The sequence below is a fragment of the Crocuta crocuta genome, unplaced genomic scaffold (genome assembly GCF_008692635.1).
Source record: "Crocuta crocuta isolate KB4526 unplaced genomic scaffold, BGI_CrCroc_1.0 scaffold50, whole genome shotgun sequence".
Classification (NCBI taxonomy): domain Eukaryota; kingdom Metazoa; phylum Chordata; class Mammalia; order Carnivora; family Hyaenidae; genus Crocuta; species Crocuta crocuta.
The window spans coordinates 2,286,094-2,299,298 of record NW_027527428.1 but is presented as its reverse complement, the minus strand read 5'-3'; the positions used below and the strand labels follow the sequence as shown (position 1 = coordinate 2,299,298).

The window sequence follows — 13,205 nt, the reverse complement described above, 5'->3', positions numbered from 1 at the left end:
CTTTTTGCGGGTCCTGGTGTTCATTAACTTACCAGCCTATTAGTGAAAGATGGGAGTCGCTGGGGAGCGGGCAGAGATTCCTAAGACAAAGTCAGGTGTATGGCAGGGGCATCATCCAGTGGGCAAATACCTGCCAGTCATCGAAGTGGTGAGCAGGGATCTTTCCAACCCAGGAGGGGGTAGGGGAGTGGGGTAGTGGGCAGGTGGCCTACAGCCCCACCCAGACCCTATGTCTTCTCAGCTGTTGTGTCCAGAGCCCAGAGAGACTAGGGCCAGTGCCCCATGCGAGAGGGATTTCGGTTGGACCCTGAAAATTCTGGAATTTTGTTGTGTAGACAGGAGAGGCCGTGGGAAGAGGACATTCTAGCCAGAGGGAGCGACAGAGCAAGGACCTGGGGATGAGGACGGTGGGGGCTGTCTGGCTAACAGACTGGCAGGAGTGTGACTATGGAGGGGAGACAATGGGTTGGTGTCCTGGTGTGTGGGGCCCTGATCATGGGACCAAGGTGTCTGGACTTCATCTGTGGGCACCGGGAGCAGCTCTGCTGTTTGAGGAGGGGTGCGGTGGCCAGAGCAACGTTTCAGACCAGGTGGTGGTGGATGGGAGGTGGAGGGGTGGGGGGCCGGGGCTGTGACCCTCCGGCCTTGTGGGGGAGGCTGGATGTCATGTGGTGATAAGACCCTGGAGTCTGAATGTCTGAATCTGCCCATTGCTCTTTGAAGCTCAGAGACTTGCCTAATGGAGCCCCCCCGCCCCTCTCCCCATGCAGCCGTATTCTGTGCTCACTTCTGGAGGGAGGTACCACCTGCCTCAACTTCCTCTTCTTCTCTCAGTCCCAGAGAGAGTCTCTGTGGGCAGTGCCCCCTGGCAGCTGGGGGAGGGCCTGGGTCCTACATCTAAGAGTCATGTCCAAAAGAAGCAAAATGAGAGCTGCATGCATCATCTTACATTTTCTAGTGGCAACATTAGAAAAAGTTAAAATGAAACAGGTGAGGTTTGTTCTAGCTGTGTATGTTATTTGACTCCATGCATGTAACAGTATTTCAACGCATAATCAATATAAAAAAAAATTGAGATACTCTATGCTCTTGTTTTCATGCTAAGTCTTCAATATCCAGCATGTATTTTGCACTGAGAGCAGACCTCAGTTCAGACGAGCCACATTTCAAGTGCCCATAGTCACATGTGACTGGTGGCTGCACAGAGCTGGAGCTCAGAGCTGGGAGGCAGAAATGGGGGAGGCTTGGGACTGCCCAGGGGTCAGGGGACCTACTGGGACTGGGCTGTGAGCAGAGATGGGCACAGAAAGGCGTGGGGGGGGGTTGTGCGGAGGGCAAACATGGCGGTACCTTTTGCAGGTATAACTTGAGACCCCTGATTGGTGGTAGCTGAGGCATGGTGTGGCCCGACGTGGCTTGAGCTCTGATCTCAGACTCACACATGTGCCTGGGCTGACATTCTAAGTCGGTGTGCTAGGAAACCGTACACGGGGGTGGGGAGGGGGGGAGACTTCAAGGGCACCAGAATGAGTATTCATTCCCTCCCCTGCCAAAAATCCTGTCTTCTCAGCCTAAATTAAACCAGGTTCACCCTGGCCACCCTTTGGCTCCCCCGCCTCCGCCCTGTTCAGAAGTTTTGTCGGGGATGTGATGAAGATGGAGAGGATGGCACAGCTGTGGCCGATGGCCAGCTGGGAGGGAGAGCTGCATCAGTGGGCATCACTCCCCGGCTTGGCTGTTGATTCCAATCCAAAGCAATGATGTTTACTTAACGGGGAAACGCTTCACGCCCTTGGGTTAGGTCAAAAAAATCTTGCACGCCAGCAATGGCCTGGGGAAGCTGCTCGTATGTGAGACACCTCAGGGCTCCAGGTGACCCTGAGTCCTGAACAAGTCAGTGGTGTCATCGTCCTGCTGTAAAGTAGGTACTGCTAAGTTGAGGCCCCGGGGGAAGAGTGGGAATGTCCAGAGGACGAAGCTCTATGCCGGGCAGGGCGCGCAGAGCAGGGCCCTTAGGGATGTTAGATTCAGTTTAGGATGGAGAACACGGAGGCGGGGCAGAGAGTGTCACAAGCTGCCTTCTGTCACCTGGATGTGGGGCTGTCCCTATGGATAAGGATGCTGATAGGCGTGGGTAGCCTCCATGCTGCTGCGAGGTAGGCCCCGTGTTATCGCAAGAAAACGTACCCGAGTGACTTCCCCAGGACCACACAGCTAGTCGGTGGCACAGCTGGAACTTGAACTCAGGTCTGTCTGACTCAAATCCATGCACCTGGGCACCAGATTTTCAGTGTGTCGCCTCGGGGTAGGGCCCAGACAGAGGGGTTTCCAAGGCTCTGGCCTTTGCAGCCAAGCAAGCTGTTCAACAGCAGAATGGAAGTCATGAGCACTTCTGGGGACTCACATTCTTCCTGCCCTCACCCCTCCAGGCTGCCCTGGGGACGCTCAGCTCCTTCTCTGCCTCTCTTTGTGGAGGGAGGTTTTCCCCTCTTTTCTTTCATCCCTGGGATGCGTGTCTCTCTGACTCACCTCCCCACCTCTGTCCGTGTGCTCATCTTTTCTCTTCACGCTTCTGTCTCCCCCCCTATACCTACCCTGATCTCTCTGCAGGATCCTCTGGTGGACATGGGTGGCGCCCTGGGGCCGGCCCTGCTGCTCGCCTCACTCCTAGGTGCCTGGGCAGGGCTGGGCCCGGGGCAGGGTGAGCAAGCTGTGACGGTGGCCGTAGTGTTTGGCAGCTCGGGGCCACCGCAGGCCCAAGCTCGTACCCGCCTCACCTCCCAGAGCTTCGTGGACCTGCCTCTGGAGATCCAGCCGCTCACCGTGGGAGTCAACAGCACCAACCCCAGCAGCCTCCTCACCCAGATCTGCGGGCTCCTAGGCGCTGCCCGCGTCCACGGCATCGTCTTTGAGGACCATGTGGGCACCGAGGCCGTGGCCCAGATCCTGGACTTCATCTCCTCCCAGACCCACGTGCCCATCCTCAGCATCAGTGGGGGCTCTGCTGTGGTCCTCACCCCCAAGGTGCCTGTCCAAACTCACGTCCCCTCATCCCTTGGGCCGGAAGCTGGGCTGGGGCTGCAGGAGTGGGGCTGAGTCTGGGCCAGGGGGAGACTTCAGCTCTGGGGAGCTGGCATTGGGTGGTACCAGCAGGGTGGTGGGGGCTGAGGGTGTGACATGGGTGATGGGGGGAGAAGGCTGTGGGAATTATGTTCTCATGTTCTCAGAGATAAACTTCCTGGGCTGCTTTCACATTGTGTCTTCTCAGCCCTGGCCCACCTTCTCTCTGCTTCTCGGGCCTTCCTTGGTCAGGCTCCAGCCCCAGGGGCAGAGGCCAGGCTGGGCAGGGGATCTGATGCAATTAACCTGCAGGGGGAACACCTGGGGTCAGGTCGCTGTCCCTGGCATGGGGGAGGCATGCCCTCACAGATCTGCAGCCCGTGGGGAGAAAGTTCTAAACACACATTAATCTGCAGTCACAGCTGGGGCAAGCATGCTGAAGGAAAAACACAGCAGGGTCTAAGAGGGCCCCCGTTTGGGTAGGAGGTTGGTCAGAGAAGGTCTCCTAAGAAATCATTTCGCAGCTGAGGCCTGGAGGATGGGAGAGAGTTGGCAAGGTGTGTGGTGGGTTGAGTGAGGGGCGATATTCCCACCGGAGGTACCAGGTGGTGTGAAGGCAGCCGGGTGGAAGGAGCTGGGAGTATTTGAGAGAAGGTTGGAGAAGGGGAAGGGATTCTGAGCACACAGGAAGATATTTGGGTTTTATCCTAAGTAACTGGAGAGCCAAAGAAGGTGTTTAGGGGAGAGACCTATCTGATTTACCTTTCTTTTATGATTATTTTTTATTTTATTTTATTTAAAATATTTTTTAATGTTTTATTGTTGAGAGACAGAGCATGAGCATGGGAGGGGCAGAGAGCGAGAGGGACACATAGAGATGGAAGCAGGCTCCAGGGTCTGAGCTGTCAGCACAGAGCCCAGTGTGGGGCTCAAACTCACAAACTGTGAGATCATGACCTGAGCCGAAGTCGGACGCTTAACCAACTGAGCCACCCAGGTGCCCCTATGATTATTTTTTATTATGGAGAAATTTGAGCATACATAAAAGTAGAAGTGTGTAATGGCCCCATGTACCATCCACCCCTGGCCAACCCTGCCCCCTCTTCTCTGTCATTCTAAAGCAAAGCCCAAGCATCCTACTGTCCCGTCCAGAAATATTTCAGTATATATCTCTAATAGATAAGGGCTTAAAAACCAAACCGCCACACATTATCACATCTAAAGAAAATAAAAATTCCTTAACATCATCAAATATCCAGCCGGTGTTCACATTTCCCCACTGTTTCATAAACATCTTAAGTGCTTAATTTTAAATTTGGTTGCTTGAATCAAGAAACAGATTAAGTTTCCACGTGGTGATCGGCTGATGTGGCTTGGGAGCCACAATCTCTAGGATCCTCCTCCATTTCACTTGCAATTTGTTTGCGGAAGGAACTGGCTTACTTGTCCTGTAGGGTTGTCCCAAATTTGCTTTTTTTTTTTTTTAAAAAAAAAGGCGGGGACAGCAGGCGCAGTGTGGTGACATCCTGGAGTAACTGCAGTGGCAGGAGGGACCCCTCAGTCAGCCGCGGACTGTGCTAGTCCAGGCTCTAGCTGGCAGTGCCCTTGACATTTGTGATGGTGGAGGCCGGTGGGGAGTTGGAACCTTCTCACCCCCGGGGCTCCGTGGAGTGTTTCCCCAGTAATGTTTGGTCCTGACAGTAGCTCTCAGGGTGGGTGGCTCTCTATCTTAACAGTCCTTTAGAAAAAATACAGATGCCGAGAGTCCCTTCTCTGAGATTCCGATTCAGTTGGTCTGAGAGGCATTGCTTCCCAAACTAGCGGGCTCAAGCTTTGAAGAGCTTGTCAAAATACAAATTCATGGGCGCCATCGCCAGAGACTCTGATCCAGTAGGTGTGCGATGCGCCTGAGAATTTGCATTTCCAACAAGCTCCCAGGTGACAGCTGCTGCTGCTGATCTTTGATCCAGTATTGGTCGGGTGCGAGCTCGCGAGAGTAATTTTAAAAGCCCTCCAGATGATTCTAATGGGCAGCAGGGGCTAGGGACCACAGCGGGGGCGGGAGGCGCGTGTCGCAGCACGGGGGCTCCCGGGACGTCCGGCGTCTTCGGTCCCGGGCGCCTTAGGGGAGGGCGGGAGGGAGCGGAAGCTGGGGGGCGGGGCGCGCCGAGCCCCGCCCCGGCTCAGGCCCCGCCCCGCCCCCAGGAGCCGGGCTCAGCCTTCCTGCAGCTGGGGGTTTCCCTGGAGCAGCAGCTGCAGGTGCTGTTCAAGGTGCTGGAAGAGTACGACTGGAGCGCGTTCGCCGTGATCACCAGCCTGCACCCGGGGCACGCGCTCTTCCTGGAGGGCGTGCGCGCCGTCGCCGACGCCAGCTACCTGAGCTGGCGGCTGCTGGACGTGCTCACGCTGGAGCTGGGCCCGGGAGGGCAGCGCGCACATACCCAGCGCCTGCTGCGCCAGCTCGACGCCCCGGTGCTGGTGGCCTACTGCTCGCGCGAGGAGGCCGAGGTGCTCTTCGCCGAGGCGGCGCAGGCCGGCCTGGTGGGGCCCGGCCACGTGTGGCTGGTGCCCAGCCTGGCGCTGGGCAGCACCGACGCGCCTCCCGCCGCCTTCCCCGTGGGCCTCATCAGCGTCGTCACCGAGAGCTGGCGCCTCAGCCTGCGCCAGAAGGTCCGCGACGGCGTAGCCATCCTGGCCCTGGGCGCCCACGGCTACCAGCGGCAGCACGGCGCCCTGCCCTCCCCGGCTGGGGACTGCCGTGGCCACCCCGGGCCCGTCAGCCCTGCCCGCAAGGCCTTCTACAGGTGGGCACCTGCCCAGGGCACGGGGTAGGTGGGGGGCGGCGCTTCAGAGGACCTGGGTGGCCACACCTCCCACTAGTTGGTGCCGGGGGACAAGTTACCTCGCCTCTCTGGGCTTAGTTTCTTCAGTTGAAAATAAGCCAAGTATGAGCCTGTGGTGAGGATTGGAGGGGGAGGGGTGTCAATACAAGGACACAGAACAGTAAGTGCACAGTCAGTGCTCCCTGGGGGTGGTGACGGTGACGTAGTAGAAGGTGGGGGAGGGGGCGTCTGGTCCTGGGCAGGGCTGCAGGCAGAGCTAACCAGGGACACCTGGTTTCTCTCCCCCATCGCAGGCACCTACTGAATGTCACCTGGGAGGGCCGAGACTTCTCCTTCAGTCCTGGTGGGTACCTGGTCCAGCCCACCATGGTTGTGATCGCCCTCAACCGTCACCGCCTCTGGGAGATGGTGAGAAGGGGGTGAGCCCAGGGTCCCTCGGTCTCGTCTCATTTTGTTGTCCCACAGCTGAGCAGAGGGTCCCTTCTGCCCTTCTTCCAGCCCCTCATCCTTCAGGCCTCAGCTGAAATATTTGCACTGCACCAGGGTGGGTGAGGCATCTCTGCTCAGGGCTCCCCTAGAACCCTAGCCTCCTTCCACTACAGAACTGATCAAGCACTCTTATCACATAGTCCTGCCCCTGGGGGAGTAACCCACAGCTATGCTGGCCAGACGGACGTGTCAACAAATGTCAGTGCTTGAGGAGAGTTGTGTGCAAAGCATTGTGGGGGTACAGAGGAGGGCCAGAAATCAGTTCTGCCTTCAAAGGAGGAAACTGGGGAAGGATTCACAGAAGTTAGGACATTTGGGTGGGGCTGTGGAGGGTTGAGTAGGAGCCCATCAGGAAGGGATGCCAACCTGGTATAGACAGAGGGGCAGGAGGGTCTGGGGCAGTTTAAAGTGATGTGTTTGGGGGTGTAGGGACTGAGGAGGAAGGGTAGGGTGAGGGGGGTAAGGTGGACCTGATTGTGGAAGACCTTGAGTACTGGGCAAAGGACTTTATACTGAGGTGGGGGTGGGGTGGGGAGGGTGGTGAGACAGGCTCAGGTCTGGGCTTGAGGAAGATGCTGGAGGCCAGCAGGAGCATGGTCCTAGATGGGAAAGCATGGGGGCCAGAGGCTGGGAGGAGGCTGCAGGGAGCACCGCCTCCTTCACTTCTGGTCCACGCACAGCCCCTTGCTCTGCTCTCCAAATGCTCCTGCCCCAAATGTCCCCCGGCTAGGGAGGGTGACTCTCGGCCCTGGCAGGCCCCACCAGAGGCCCCCACCTAGACGGTGGGGGTAGTCGGGCTGGAAGTCGCAGGCTGAAGCTGGTCACCCTTTGCAGGTGGGGCGCTGGGACCACGGTGTCCTCCACATGAAGTACCCGGTGTGGCCTCGCTATAGTGCCTCTCTGCAGCCTGTCGTGGACAGCCGGCACCTGACGGTGGCCACGCTGGAAGAGCGGCCCTTTGTCATTGTGGAGAGCCCTGACCCCGGCACGGGCGGCTGTGTGCCCAACACCGTGCCCTGCCGCAGGCAGAGCAATCACACCTTCAGGTCCGCAGGAGTGCGCAGGGAGGCCCGGTGTGAGCTGTGTGTTGCAGTGTGATGGCAAGCGTGTGTGTCTTATGCCTGGGTATGGGGGCAGGGGCCACATGCCCAACTGGGGGGAGCTGCTGGCTCTGACTACTGGCGGTCTCTTGGTGGCAGCAGTGGTGACACAGCCCCCTACACCAAGCTCTGCTGTAAGGGCTTCTGCATTGACATCCTCAAGAGGCTGGCCAAGGTAGTCAAGTTCTCCTATGACCTGTACCTGGTGACCAACGGCAAGCACGGCAAGAGAGTTCGAGGCGTGTGGAACGGCATGATCGGGGAGGTAGGCCTGACCACCCCTGAGGTCCACCTGAGCCCACCCCCCTGCCTGCCTGCCCCCCCAGGCCCCACACATCACTCAGCCCCCTAGATGTTCCTGTGCTGGGGGTCAGTTAGGGCAGAGCCTGAGTCTAGCTCCTAAGGCTCTCCCAGGCAGCAGGGGGGATGGGCTGTCACCAGTGACTCCCAGAGTGGTCAGGACGGCAAGAGGAGCTCCGAGGACCCCAGATGGGAACAGCCCACTCAGACAGGGGGGTGGTGGAAGGGGGGCCGGGGGAGGCTGAGGAGAGTGCTCCAGCCTGTGGGACCTGTCCTCCAACCCGGGCTGGGCCCCCATGACCTCAGGTGTACTACAAGCGGGCAGACATGGCCATCGGCTCCCTCACCATCAACGAGGAGCGCTCCGAGATCGTGGACTTCTCTGTGCCCTTCGTGGAGACAGGCATCAGTGTGATGGTGGCACGCAGCAACGGCACCGTCTCCCCCTCGGCCTTCCTGGGTGCGGCTCTGGGTGGGCAGGGATGGCTCTGGGGTCCGAGGTGCTTGCGTGGAAATAAGGAGCTTGGGGTGAACCCCAGAGGGCCAGCGCAGCAGCCGTGGGGGCCTTGGAGGCTGGCCGGACGCCTGAGCTGCAGGACAGGAGGGTGGAGAGGGAAGAGGTGAAGTCCGTGTTCCATTCTGAGTCTGGGTGTTGGGTGAGGAGGGTGGAGGGGTCACTGTGAGGGGCAGGAAACCCGGGAAGGCAGGCCGACTTCAGGAGGTGCCCGGGGGCTAGGACAGTAGGGGAGAAGCTTCACGGGGAGCTGGAGGATCCAACCCAGAGAGTGGGAAGGAGCGCTGATTGGTGACTTGATTAGGAAGCCAGCATTTTGGGGGCAGCCCCTATGTGCCAAGCCTCACGCTAGCTACTGGGGAGACAGCCATAGTCCTGGCTGTCGGCAAGCATCCTGTCGGGACGTCAGTGGGACTTGCAGTGTGGGATTTCCAGAAAGCCATGAGGACGGGCAAGCCTCAGCCAGGAGCAGAGGAGAGAATCTCCTTCCTGCTGTGTGGCCTTGAGCAAGTCACTGAACCTCTCTGAGCAGGGCTTCTCAGCTGCATAGGAGTCAACAGCCCCCACCCCACAGGATGGGCATTGTATCAAAGGACACAGTGCTTATGGCAGTAATGCCCACTTGCTCTGGGAGACTGAAGCCACCGAACAGTTGGACTCCCCAGCTCCTGGGGCTTCGGGGCCCTGTCAGTAGGATCAAGAGTGAGACTTGATCTCAGAGACCCTGCTTCCAGGCAGAACAAACAGCCCATACACGCTGGGCCAGGCGGGGCACTTCCGGAACAGGAGTGTGGTTAGCGATGTTGGCAGGCGAGGGAAGACAGGGGAGGAGAATTCCTTGGGCATGCTGGTGAAACTTGGGATCAGGCTGGGTGGGGAGGAGGGAGAGGATGAGGGACAGAGCAGGTTGCAGGGAGAGGAAGAGAGAGCATGGGGTGTAAAGGAAGTTGGGGGTGGGTATGGGATCCAGGGGAGATGTACAGTCAAAGGGAATTTCCTGGGGTGGGATACGGGACCTGGTCCCAGGGCAGAGGGGAAGGAGAGAGCAAGCATGCTGGAGAGCCTGATCTCCCTTTGCGGGGAGGGGTCTCTTCTGGAGCTCTGCCATTCTGAGAGTCAGAGATCCTTTGGCTCAGTCCTCGGGACGGATGGGCCCCACTTTGATCACGTGGACATACCTGTCTGCACCCAGTGCTCTGGGCTGTGGGGTGGGAAGGACAGTAGTGAGGCCTCTGAGCTGCCTCCCTCTGTTCCCAGAGCCCTACAGCCCTTCGGTGTGGGTGATGATGTTTGTCATGTGTCTCACCGTGGTGGCCATCACGGTCTTCATGTTTGAGTACTTCAGCCCTGTCAGCTACAACCAGAACCTCACCAGTGGGAAGAGTAAGCTCTCACCTGGGCCTGGGAGGAGGGGCATCCTGAATGCGCTGCAGGGGCCCTACAGAGAAGGCTGGATGCTGGGGGAGGTCTCTGGATTCCCGAAAACAAGCAGGGGCCAGTCAGATATATGGGGGGAGGGGGAGAAGGAGGGAGGGAGGGAGAGAGACAGGGTGGGCTGGCTTGCCCTGGAGTGGGGATGGCTGGGGCTCGGGCCCCACCCAGGAAAGAGTGAAGACCCGAGTCCCTCTGTGCCTACCCTCTCACCCCCAGAGTCTGGGGGCCCATCCTTCACCATCGGCAAGTCGGTGTGGCTGCTATGGGCACTGGTCTTCAACAACTCGGTGCCCATCGAGAACCCCCGAGGCACCACTAGCAAGATCATGGTCCTAGTCTGGGCCTTCTTCGCCGTCATCTTCCTCGCCAGCTACACCGCCAACTTGGCTGCCTTCATGATCCAGGAGCAGTACATCGACACTGTGTCTGGCCTCAGTGATAAGAAGGTTCTGGGGCTACAGCTAGCAGAGGGCGAGGGGTGCTGAGAGCAGGGGCAGGCCTGTGGGACACAAGAGGGGAATCTGAAATGGGGCAGGGACAGGAAGGAGCTGGAGACCTGGTGACGAGAGGGCTGGGGCACTAGGTGAAGGGGGGATGGCTCAGGTACACCGACTGAGTGGCCTTGGGTAAGTCTCTTCCTGTCCTGGCTTCAGGTTTCACCATTTGTAAAATACAGGCGTGGCCTGGACAGTCTCTCAGAGTCCTGTGCCCTCACTCTGCAAGTGCAGACTCCAGGGCCGGGCCCCGGGGACGGGGCTGAGGAGTGTTGGTGTTTCCAGGCTTGGACGGAGGGTGATGTATGGCGCCTGCCCTCTGCCCGCAGTTTCAGCGGCCTCAAGATCAGTACCCGCCCTTCCGCTTCGGCACGGTGCCCAATGGCAGCACAGAGCGGAACATTCGCAGCAACTACCGAGACATGCACACCCACATGGTCAAGTTCAACCAGCGTTCGGTGGAGGATGCGCTCACTAGCCTCAAGATGGGGTGGGTCCTCAGCCCTGCACCCACCCTCTGACCGTCTCTACCCACATATCTCCCCGTTGACCAGCCTTAGCTCTCTGGCCCTTCCTGGGAAACCCAAGGTGGGGACGTGGAGGCTGGGCGTGGGGGGGGCGGTCCTGTAGGACTCCTGGGAAAGGGGGTAAGGAGGTCTTGGGGCAGAGTGAAGATTTAAGCGAAACTGGATGCCCACCATTTGGCTCAGAGATGCAGCTGAGATATTGACCAGGGTTCAGCCTTGGTCTGAGTGGTGGCTCTGACCTTCTTAGGGTCCTAAGGGAGATGGAGGGGCTGGGCAGAGAGGGAGTGTCCTCTGGAGGTAGAGGGTCCCCTGGCCTCTCTGAGAGGAGGGTAGGTGGGGGTCCCTGAATTATGGAAAAGGGCTCTTCTCTACATCCAGCACCCAGGGGAACCAGAGAAGTCTCTGCCCACCCATCCCTCCTGGTCAGTGCTCAGCGGGCTCATGCGGGCCAGACCCCTGTCAGGCCCCAGGTTGGGTATCCCCACCTCACATGACCCGTGGCCTGTCCGCAGGAAGCTGGATGCCTTCATCTATGATGCTGCTGTCCTCAACTACATGGCGGGCAAGGATGAGGGCTGCAAGCTGGTCACCATTGGCTCTGGCAAGGTTTTTGCCACCACTGGCTACGGCATCGCCATGCAGAAGGACTCCCACTGGAAGCGGGCCATAGACCTGGCGCTCCTGCAGTTCCTGGGGGACGGTGGGTGCTGCAGCTGGGGGCCCGGGGGCCAGGGTGAGCCGTGGAACCTGAGGCGGGGACAGCTACCTGATGGCCATTCAGCATTTCCACTACCATTCTCTGAGTCCCAGGGCCTGTGGGCAGCAAGAGGCCTCTGGGAGTGATGCTGGGGCAGGGGGGAGTGGGGGGGGGGCATCTGGAGGGACCACATGGAGACTTGGGGAAGAGGTGGGCTTGCCAGGTGGGAAACAGGACTTCAGGGGGCTCTCTGAAGGGCAGGAAGACAGGAAGGAGCTCAGGCCACACAGTAGGGCTTGGGGGAGGCTGACATCCTTTCTTTTTTCTCTAGACCCCTGTCCCAGCCATTTCCATCTTGAGATCACCTAGGGTAGTGCCAAGGGCCCGCCTAGTCCCAACAGAGCCGGGGCGCAGGCTTGCTTGGGACAGGGGGCTCACATATGTAAGCAGTCCAACGGAACCTGCCCCCAAACCCAGAGCTTTCAGCGCTATGAGATCAAACTGTCTGATTTTCCGTCAGTGCCGCAGAATGAGAGTGATAGCGATTAAGGTGCTGGAATGTCCTTGGGGAGCTGGGCTTTTAGTCTCTGTATGTGGAGCTCTGTGCCTGGCGTGTAGGTTTGACCCAGGTGTGAGTGATAACATTTACCGAGTCTGCAAGCTTTTACTGGGCGTGTGGGGGGATGGGCATGTCCAAGGCTGGCATGGTCTACCCCAGCCCCCACCCTGCTTTCCTTTCTTCCTTCTCTTTGACACCCCCCCTCCCCATCCCCCCTCCCCATCCTGCCCCTGCTGGGCTAGATCCCTGTGTGGTCCTGCAAGGAGGTGGCACCGGGCTCCAGACCCCTCCTCGCTCCAGGTTTGGGTGAGCATTGGGAGGGTCTTTCCTGAGCCAGATGTGTTCCTCTCCACCCCCCCTCCCCCATCACCAGGGGAGACACAGAAGCTGGAGACGGTGTGGCTCTCAGGGATCTGCCAGAACGAGAAGAACGAGGTGATGAGCAGCAAGCTGGACATTGACAACATGGCTGGCGTCTTCTACATGCTGCTCGTGGCCATGGGGCTCGCTCTGCTGGTCTTTGCCTGGGAGCACCTGGTCTACTGGAAACTGCGCCACTCGGTGCCCAACACGTCTCGGCTGGACTTCCTGCTGGCCTTCAGTAGGGTGGGTGCCACCCCGCCCCAGGCAGGTCCCAGCTTTAGGGGCACCAACCCAGATAAGTCAGAGCTGGCCATGGCCCCATTTACAGAGGTAAAAACTGAGGGCCTTCAGCGTCACACAGCAGAAGAGAAGCAGAGCCCTTTTCCCACAGTGTTTTGGAGCCAGGCTGACCGGGTTCGAGCCCTCACTGCTATTTACAAGCTGTGTGCCTCTAGGAAGAGATAACAGTATTGCTCTCACAGTGGCGCGGGGCCAGGCACATAAGAGACACTTAACGAATGTTAGTAGCTTCCTATGACTTCGGAGGTCTGAGCTGGTGCTTGGACTCGGAGGCGGGCGGTCCCCGAGAGGAGTTGTCACTCATGGCTGTCTCCTCCCGGCTGCCCAGGGCATCTACAGCTGCTTCAGCGGGGTGCAGAGCCTGGCCAGCCCCGCGCGGCCGCCCAGCCCGGACCTGACCGCCGGCTCGGCCCAGGCCAGCGTGCTCAAGATGCTGCAGGCGGCGCGCGACATGGTGACCACGGCGGGCGTGAGCAGCTCCCTGGACCGCGCCACGCGCACCATCGAGAGTTGGGGCAGCAGCCG

The 13,205-nt window shown here is 59.1% G+C and overlaps 1 protein-coding gene across 1 annotated transcript in view; it reads left to right on the top strand.

Moving 5' to 3' along the window:
• Positions 1 to 1,373: 1,373 nt before the first annotated feature.
• The window catches only part of GRIN2C (glutamate ionotropic receptor NMDA type subunit 2C), a 12,891-nt gene continuing 1,059 nt past the window's right edge, over positions 1,374 to 13,205 (top strand). Inside the window, exons 1-12 of the mRNA XM_077756071.1 lie at positions 1,374 to 3,024; positions 5,266 to 5,864; positions 6,197 to 6,311; positions 7,227 to 7,438; positions 7,595 to 7,757; positions 8,099 to 8,252; positions 9,564 to 9,689; positions 9,957 to 10,186; positions 10,564 to 10,724; positions 11,274 to 11,461; positions 12,391 to 12,623; positions 13,009 to 13,203. Coding sequence (XP_077612197.1) covers positions 2,374 to 3,024; positions 5,266 to 5,864; positions 6,197 to 6,311; positions 7,227 to 7,438; positions 7,595 to 7,757; positions 8,099 to 8,252; positions 9,564 to 9,689; positions 9,957 to 10,186; positions 10,564 to 10,724; positions 11,274 to 11,461; positions 12,391 to 12,623; positions 13,009 to 13,203 — 3,027 coding nt within the window. The 5' untranslated portion in view covers positions 1,374 to 2,373. The remainder of the gene's footprint in view (positions 3,025 to 5,265; positions 5,865 to 6,196; positions 6,312 to 7,226; positions 7,439 to 7,594; positions 7,758 to 8,098; positions 8,253 to 9,563; positions 9,690 to 9,956; positions 10,187 to 10,563; positions 10,725 to 11,273; positions 11,462 to 12,390; positions 12,624 to 13,008; positions 13,204 to 13,205) is intronic.